At 28.9% G+C, this 9,461-nt stretch overlaps 1 protein-coding gene across 2 annotated transcripts; it reads left to right on the top strand.

Moving 5' to 3' along the window:
* The first annotated feature begins 978 nt into the window (after nucleotides 1-978).
* LOC114183605 (tropinone reductase homolog At5g06060-like) lies at nucleotides 979-4,145 on the top strand. 2 transcript variants are annotated; one of them, XM_085673558.1, is made up of 5 exons: nucleotides 979-1,195; nucleotides 1,290-1,497; nucleotides 2,946-3,162; nucleotides 3,259-3,392; nucleotides 3,725-4,145. In XM_085673558.1, exons 1-5 carry the CDS (start codon nucleotides 1,104-1,106, stop codon nucleotides 3,890-3,892), a joined length of 819 nt encoding a protein of 272 aa, XP_085529684.1. In that variant the 5' UTR covers nucleotides 979-1,103; the 3' UTR covers nucleotides 3,893-4,145. The 2 variants fall into 2 exon arrangements, with proteins under 2 accessions (XP_085529684.1, XP_085529685.1); XM_085673559.1 differs by having other exon boundaries at nucleotides 985-1,195; nucleotides 3,259-3,371.
* The last annotated feature ends 5,316 nt before the right edge of the window (nucleotides 4,146-9,461 follow it).

Raw genomic sequence — 9,461 nt, 5'->3', positions numbered from 1 at the left:
GTTTTTTTTGAGTTAAATATGATTTTACTATGACGAGACATGAAGATAAACCTCCATCTAAGATTTAAGAGAAATGACGGATCATTAACTGAAGGGACCGATGGTTTGTTATTACCATGCATTCGAGCTATTGTTTGCTTTGGAGTTTGGAACTTTGTCACAGTTTTGTCTTTAAAAGATGCTTCAAAGGGTGGAAGAAGAAAAAAAATATTTAAATCGCCTTAGGACTCGACTCTTAAGGAATGTAAGGTTATTGGACGTGGTAGAAACACCTATTTTTCCTTTTTAATTATCAAACAAATCACATCATTCATCAACTTTCACATAATTCTTCTCTCATTTTGTTTGGACGTGGTAGAAACACAAACCTTGTCGAGATCTATGGAAAATGACAAACCATCAGTTTAAGGGACTCGATGGTTCGTTTTAGAATCTCATTATAGCTTCGTGGGTGCCAATGTTCCATTCCATGTCCTTCAAGACATCGTTAGGATCAATTATCTTGTATTGAGGTATTGTCTGCTTTGAAACTTGAAATCCTATCACAATTTTATTCTTAAAAGACGTTTTAGAAGGATAAAATGAGAAAGAAATATTTAAACCACCTTATGCGTTGAATCTTAAACTATATAAAACTATTAGACATGATATAAACACCTATTTTTCTTTCTTTTTTTTTAATTTATCAAACCAACCTCGTCTTTCCAAATTCTTCTTATTTTTTTTTATTTCTTATTTTCTGTCCCTTACTCCAACCCCTTCTATATCTCTCTTCCTTCAAATCTATTAATTTCTACTGTTCCAAATTCATTATCGAGTACAAAGACAAGTTAAAATCTATTGACGTGAAACACTCCCTTGCTTGAAGATGTGTATATAAAGAAGTACCCACTTCTTTATATACACACTTCAGGTTCATTTTATTTGGCGATAAGATTAAAATCATTCACAGCCACAAATGTATCAGAACTTGGACATGTATATAAAAAGAGAGCTATCCTGCAGCTCTTGTTTGTGCTTCACATCACATGTATTCAGTGAAAACGTGTAGAGAGAGAGCACTGTGTTTTCTTCTTTCAGGAGGTCATTGATTAGAAGAAAAAATGGCGGAACCAAAGCTGAGTAGCATAAAGGACAATAGGTGGTCACTCCATGGCATGACGGCTCTTGTGACAGGAGGCACCCGAGGCATTGGGTTCGTCATCTCATCATATGCTTTAATCTTCTTCTCTCTTCGCATTCATTTTTCCTTTTATTCTAATCTTTCTTCTTCCTTTCGAATGTCTTAGACATGCCATCGTAGAGGAACTGGCAGAATTTGGCGCAGCTATTCATATATGTTCACGAAAGCAAGATGATATTGATAAGTGTTTGGAAGAGTGGAAGAAGAAAGGATTCAACGTCACTGGTTCAGTCTGTGATGTCAAACATAGCCACCAACGCCAGAAGCTTATGGAAACTGTTTCTTCAATCTTCCAGGGAAAGCTTAACATTCTGGTAGCATTCAACCACCCAAATAAAATTATAATGTAAATCAACTTAAGTCGTTTTAATCTATCATATAAAACTGAGTTAGATTTATGTGTATATTAATAAATCTTACTAAAATTTAATAGAAATTATATTTTTATGTGTAAATATTTTGAATAAATTATAATAATGTAATTAAGGTTTAATTATTTTATAAATATAAATATTTTTATTTAAATATTTTAACATTTAATTTTGTTATTAACAAACTGATATATATATATATATATATATATATATATATATATATATATATATATATATATAGTTATTATTTTCGTTCTCTTATTTTCAACTTGTGAATGAGTTCACTCCTTTTCTTTACAATATATTTTTTTTATCGATTAATTAGTTTTTAAAATGAAAAAGAATGAGGTGACCGACACATAGAAAAACAATTAATAATAATAATAATAAAAGTTAAATACAATATTTTTTATTAAATAGTCTATTAAAACTTAATTAAATTTATCTATAAATTTTTATCAGATAAATCGAGCTTAATTATATTAAAACTTAAATCAAAGTTATTAAGATTTCAATTATTTTAAATTTATAACATATCATATTATGTTAAATGTTAATGTAATTATTATTATTATTAACATAATCTTACGTATTTTGTATGCCATAAAGGACTTGGTGTTTAACCTTTTAAAATTAGAAGGATTTGGGAAAAGCCTTGACTAACCTAACTAATTAATTTAAGTAAATAAGCATGGTCTACTTGGCATCTTAGCTTATACACATGGTGATTTATATACAAAGACACGAGACTATTAGAGACATTATTCTACAAACTTATACTCGAGAAATTTGTGCATAAAATATATTACATGAGAATATATATTTTTTTAAACTTAATTACATTTAACCATTTAAAATTATAATAATGCATTTTTTTTTCAAAAAAGTATAATTATACTAAAATTAATTCTATCAAATTTTAATACAGAAATATATGATAAACTACTTGTGAGGAATTCAATTCAGTTGATGCATTATTACAAAAAAAATCTTTGAATGATAATTAATCTTATTGACAAAAAGTAATTAATCATTATTATAACTAATTTTTACATTAAAAATTGTTGGTAAATAAAATAATTTCAAAAAACTATAAATTATTTTTAAATTGATAACTAAATATTATGAATTGATGTTTAAATTGATAATAATATTTATAATCTTGACTATCAAATAAGTTGATCTCTAATTAGAAAAATAGTATCTGATCTCTAAGCGTTCGTATTTATGATCACTTATGATCGGTCATTTTTAAGAGTTTTTTTTACTGTCAATGCATCTAACGTGGTAGCTTTTAATTTGACAATGTGAAGTCTCCATTATTGGTGATTTTGTGATTATTTTTTATTATTGTATATGAGGTGGTTTGCTATGTGGTTGTCACTTAGGTGAACAATGCAGGGATAGACATAACAAAGAACATAGTAGATCACACTGCTGAAGATGTATCAACTATAATGGCTACCAATTTTGAGTCTGCTTTTCATTTGACTCAACTTGCACACCCACTTCTTAAACAATCTGGATGTGGGAGCATAGTATTTATTTCATCCATTGCTGGTGCAAAAGCTCTTCCAGCTTTATCTGCTTATTCAGCCACTAAAGGTATACAGACTATTTTTTTTTTCTAATTTTCCCCATATATTAATATTATTTTTAATCTAACTTGTTGATCTGAACGAAATATATAATTTAATTTAGGAGCCATGAATCAATTCACCAAGAACGTGGCATTGGAGTGGGCAAAGGATAATATTCGTGCAAATGCTGTAGGACCTGGACCAATTTGGACTCCACTATTTGAATCTGTCAGGGTATATGTTTGTGATATTCTTGTAAGAAATCCAAGTGTGACTCTAATTTTTATATCGAGTAAAAATAGAAAATAAAGTATTATATAAAAATAAAGACTCATAAATTTATTATTTTAAGGTTTTGGATTAAAAGTGATGTTAATCCTTTATATATATGACTTATTGGTGTTGTATCTCTTCAAGATCCTTTCTCGAAATACCCAAGAATGTTGGACAATTAAAATTAAGAGGAAGATTCAGATATTCATGGTGGATTGCATGCTTACAACAATGGGTTATTGTGAGAAAAAACATGTTACCATGATGTGTTTGTTTGCTCATACGTTGATACATAGTAATTGGTTTTCTTACAGGAGAACACTGGAGCGAAAGAGTGGGATGCTATTGTTACATCTACAATATGTTTGGGTCGTGTCGGAGAAACCAAAGAAGTATCACCACTCGTTGCTTTTCTTTGTCTTCCAGCTGCATCGTACATCACTGGCCAGATTTTCTATGTTGATGGCGGTTTCACATCTTAAATTTCAGTTAGTGACTCCACAATTAAATAAGAGTCACTTCGCTGAATGAACTCTAGTGTTCAACTATTCTATTTTCCATCTCTCATATGTAATGTATCCTCTGAATCTTGCTTACGATAATTGGTAAGCCATCTTTTCCATTTATCTTAAGTTCTTAAGTATTGTCTAGCGTCTTAAGCCTGTGTATTTGGTCCCTATGTGTTGTGTCCAAATATTTGCTTAATAATTATAAAAGTAATTGTTGGATATCTCAGATTAACTAGATGAGACAAATTTATAATGAATATAAATCTCATTTTATTAGCTTATAAGATTTAGCTAAGCTAAAAATTTACATTTCAATATGGTTCAAGAGCCATTAGAGTCTAGTAAAATAATGTTTGTTGGGCAAATTATGTGACTCATTATTGGGCTAGTATGGACAACCCACAAATATATAATTTCATACTTCAGATATTCATGTCTTGATATGAAGAAGACGTACGATTGGAAAAAAATTATACTTTTTGCTAGAGATGTCAAAATGAGTTTCAACCCATGAGCCAATCTGGCTTATCACAGGTTCGAGTCGGATTGGGTTGAGAAAAATTTAACTTTTTCAAAAATGGGTTGAACTCAACCCGGCTCACTTAACCCACGGGTTAAACGGGTTCGAGTCGGGTTGAAGGTGGGTTGACCCACTTAACCCACCAACATTTTTTTTACAATTTTTTTAATTTTTTTTAAATTTTCTTTTAAATTTTTTAATAATTATTTACTACTCCTATTATATTTGTTCACAATTTCCTATTTTTAAATGCTAGAATATTGCTTAATTATATTTGAATGGTTTAAATGTTTAATTAATTTGATTATCAAATTATATATGTTGATACTTTAATCTTTAACTATAATCTTTATAATAAATTACTCAAGTAACCGTCTTATAAACAATTTTTTTCTAAATTAGCATGAAAAAAATGTATAGTTTTTTTATTTATATTTTGTTGAATAGCATGACAAAAAATTTTTAATATTAGCCATGCTTTCTTAGACTATATGGATACTTTCTTAGAAATAATTCTTCGTATATTGGTGGTAAGAATGATCGAAACATTGGTTTTTGATTTACTATTATTGTTACTTAAAATTTTATTTAAATATTTGAATACTAATAAATAAATAAATAAATAAATAATTTTTTTAGGTGGGTTGGTGAGCTAATCCACTTAACCCACCAACCCGTGGTGGGTTAAGCCGGGTTACAAAATTTATGGCTCACCATAAAATGAGCCGGGTTGGGTTCACTCATTTTCAACCCGACTCGTGGTGAGCCAGCCTGTGTGAGCCGGGTCGGCTCACTTTGACACGTCTATATTTTGCACTCATGATTTTAATAATCAACAAACTACTTAAAGGTGATTGATTTTTAATGTTGATAAATGTTTTTACACTACAAAAATGTGAACAAATAGCTGCCAAAAATTAGCTTCCGTAACATAACCCACCCTATTAGCGTGGGCTACACAACATAAAAGAGATAAAAAATATTCAAAAATAAAATACTTCTTAGAATGGATCTTAATAACAATACTATAAAATCACACATATATTAAAAAAAAAATAGAAATGCCACGCGTTAGCTAATCAGACACAAAATGATAATTAAAATAAAACTTTAATTTAAAATTATATTTGAACGTGGGCTGTGCCACGATAAAAGTGTATTAAAGTTAAAAATTTATTTGAATTATTATGTGTCAGCTTAAATGATGGGTGCAATAAATGTTTATGGTAAATAATTAAAGTTCAGCGTTACAGTTTCAATTTTTAATCAAACTTTTAAATAAAATTAAAATCTTTTGATGATTTGACCGACAAAAATAAACTATTATTTAAATAAAAAGACTAAATAACATCTAAAATATATGAAAACAAATACATCTGGAAAAGATTCTCATATCCATATCTAAATTTTTGACACCTGTCCAATGTTTTGGTTTTTTGTCATTTTCCTCTTTTAACCCTTTTAACTCTTCCCGTTCTCTGCTAGATTGAGATTCATCTTTTAGGTTCCTAACTCAGTTTGAAATTCCCTTTGTCTTTTCTTTCCTTTATATACTCTGTTTCTCCATTATTTAGTTTTAAAAAAACGATTCTTAACCTCTCAACGATCGCACCTTCCGACACCGGAGAAACAACTGAACTCCACACAAACATGTTATGATCCTTCCCGATTGAGCAATCATGATAGGTTTTTTTCTTCTGAGCTTTATTTGATTTCTAGGTTTTATTTTCTTATTTGATTTTATTTCATGGTTCTTTAGGTTTTTTTTGGAAAAGTTATACCTATCAAGGAGAGTTATGATACTAACTAGGACCACGATGCGCGAGCTCTAATGATGGTGGTGCTCGGGATCGTGCTACCGTTTCTGTTTGTAAGGGTGTGACAAAGGTATGTTTTTTTGGTTAGTACCTCTGTTCTAGAGTTTTCTAATGTTTCTCATTTTTGTTTCTATGTTCCTTCACGTTTTCTTCTTTTATTGAAGAGAATATCGAAGATTTTTAAAGATCCAAAACAAAGTTCTCAAGCAGAAGGATGAAAAATTATTATTAAGAAGTTTTATTTTTAAAAGGTTTGATTTTTATTATTTTTTTATTTTTTTAGTTTGATGGTGGTGTTCCTCACATGTGGGTCTACGAGGTTAAACCTTGCAAGATCTGCAATTTGTGCATAAATAATTTCTTTGTTTTTTATGAGTACGTTATTCACGGAAGTGTTTTTTTTTGCTGTTGATATGGTTCAAATTTGCTCGGTCAGTGTATTTATTGCATGTTTAGTAGTCTTTGCGTCTTTGTTTCTTCCAATATTGTAATACACTACCACAACAACATCCAAACTTTCTTTCTTACTTATAATTTTTTTTTGAATGTAAGTGTTAATATGTAGTGATGCTGGAATTTGTTATGCGTTGTGGGATAGCTTTGCCACAAACTTTTTGAGTAATTGGAACTGTAAAACAAAACCCGAAGCAATGATCATTATTTTGACTGAAGCAAAAATCAAACCTCCTTCAGGTAATGGATGATATATATTTCTTTGGTTATGAATGGATTGTCTAATATATTTAATATTTTAGGACAATGACCGGTTCGTATTTAGGATGGAGAAGATGATCAATATGTTTTCCAAATGACTTGAATGTGTTGTTAGATTGTACTATTATATTTAAGGTCAGAATCCAACCAAGAAATAAGTGTGGGTCAGTAATGAAAACATCATTGGATACTGATATTATTGGGCACATTAAAAGTTTGCTTCATTCAAAAGAGGTATGTAATGCATGTATTCTGATAAAATTATATATATATATATATATATATATATATATATATATATATATATATGTGTGTGTGTGTGTGTGTGTGTTTTATATGCATTGGAATGGGTGTTATGAACTCATATTTTTTGTGTGGATAGAATGTTGAATGTAGTGCAAGAGCTATTATTGATTTAGGAGCAGACACAGACACAGATAGTTGTATTGTAAGTATAATTATATAAATATACTTTGTCAACTGGGTAACTTTGAGAAATTGGTTAGTTATACTTATATTGCTATTGTATTATATATTGCAGCATAGTTTATCAACGATAACAAATCATGATCCAGAGGTTCTCTGTTTAACACGGACTAAAAGATTGTGTACTGAGGTTACAAATGATGACCAAATCTCAGAGGAACTTCACTCAACCCAATTATCTACAAGCAAAATTTCCATGGCTATTAAAATAGAGAAGAATGGGTGAAATGATGATGTAATATTGTCCAAAGCTTTACCAACTTATAATGTATTTTGGAACCTTCTCATCTGTATTACTATAATTAGTGATTAGGAATGACCCAACTCCATGAGTATAACAATATAATTTGTCCAAGTCAATATAATTTTTCCAAATCGATACTCATTTTAGATTTATAACAATTACATACGAAGAGAAATAAAAGTAGTAATATATATTGACTTCATATTTTATTATATTTCCACATATTTTTTTATCAATCTTTGTAAAAATATGAAAAAATTGTTTGTGCATATAGCTTCTAATATTGTATATAGTCTCCGGTATTCTTTTGTGCAGATAAAAGATGGATCCTATGTTACTTTATTACCAGTAAGATCTTAGATTTTCAATAATTTTATTAATATAATATATTTTATTTATAGAAAGTAGCTTTTTAAAATAATCAATAGTGAGATCACATCACTTAACCATCTCAAAGTTTTTTTTTGTTAAAATACCTTTTTGGTCCCAATTTTCGTCAAGTTTTTTCAAATAATTTTGGTTTTGTGTTCAAATAGGTTCCAATTTTTGTCAATTTTGTTCAATTGGGTCCTTTTTTGCTAATACCATTTAAATCATTAACGGCCATGAAAAATGATTGCCACGTGTCATTTCGTGGTTTTTTTGAATTTTTTTTTTATTTATTTTTTAATTTTTTAAATTTTTTTTAAATTTTTTTTAAATGTACACGTGTCAACCTAGAAGTGTGCCACGTGTCACTTGGTGGTTTTTTTTGAATTTTTAATTTTTTTTTAAATGTTTTTTTAATTTTTTTAATTTTTTTAAATGTCCATGTGTCAACCTAGTAGTGTGTCATGTGTCAAAGTCAATATTCTATATTCAATTTGGTCCCTATATTTGTTATTTTTGTTCAATTAGGTCCCAATTTTTGTTAACATTAACCAATTTGGTTCTTGTCGAAAATGTGACCAAATTTCATTTTTATATCAAACTCATAATGATGTGAATTTTAATATATTATATAAAAATATTTAATAAAAATTGTGAATTTTAATATAAAAATTAAATTTTGTTTTAATTTGGAGAGGTACCAAATTGGTTATTGTTAACAAAAATAGGGACCTAATTGAACAAAAATAACAAATATAGGGACCAAATTGAATTTAGAACATTGACTTTGACACGTGGCACGCTACTCGGTTGACACGTAGACATTTTAAAAAAATTTTATAAAAAAATTTAAAAAGAAATTCAAAAGAAATTCAGAAAAACCACGAAGTGACACGTGGCACACTCCTGGGTTGACACGTGTACATTTTAAAAAAAATTTAAAAAAATTCAAAAAAATTCAAAAAAACCACGAAGTGACACGTGGCAGTCACTATTCATGGTCGTTAATGATTTAAATAGTGTTAGCAAAAAAGGACCCAATTGAACAAAATTGACGAAAATTGGGAGTTATTTGAATACGAAACCAAAATTAGGACTTATTTGAAAAAACTTGACGAAAATTGAGACCAAAAAGGTATTTTAACCTTTTTTTAACTAGAAATACAACTTTGGAAATGACATGAATTTTGGAGTCAGTTTTATGGAGGTAGGTTAGTGTTATGTTTGAAAGGAAGTTTTGATTTTAGAACTTATTAGATGTTGTATGATAAATTGATTGCTGGATGGTATAAAATTGTTTTAGAAAATGGTTTTTAGAACTAGAAAGTGGTGAGAGAACCAAACAAGATCTTTATGTTCTTCTGGAAAGTGTTTTTTGCTACAAGTTTAATA

This window comes from Vigna unguiculata, chromosome 5 (genome assembly GCF_037176805.1).
Source record: "Vigna unguiculata cultivar grain cowpea cultivar isolate G323 ecotype 2 chromosome 5, ASM3717680v1, whole genome shotgun sequence".
NCBI classification, from domain to species: domain Eukaryota; kingdom Viridiplantae; phylum Streptophyta; class Magnoliopsida; order Fabales; family Fabaceae; genus Vigna; species Vigna unguiculata.
This window is presented reverse-complemented; position numbering and strand designations above follow the sequence as displayed.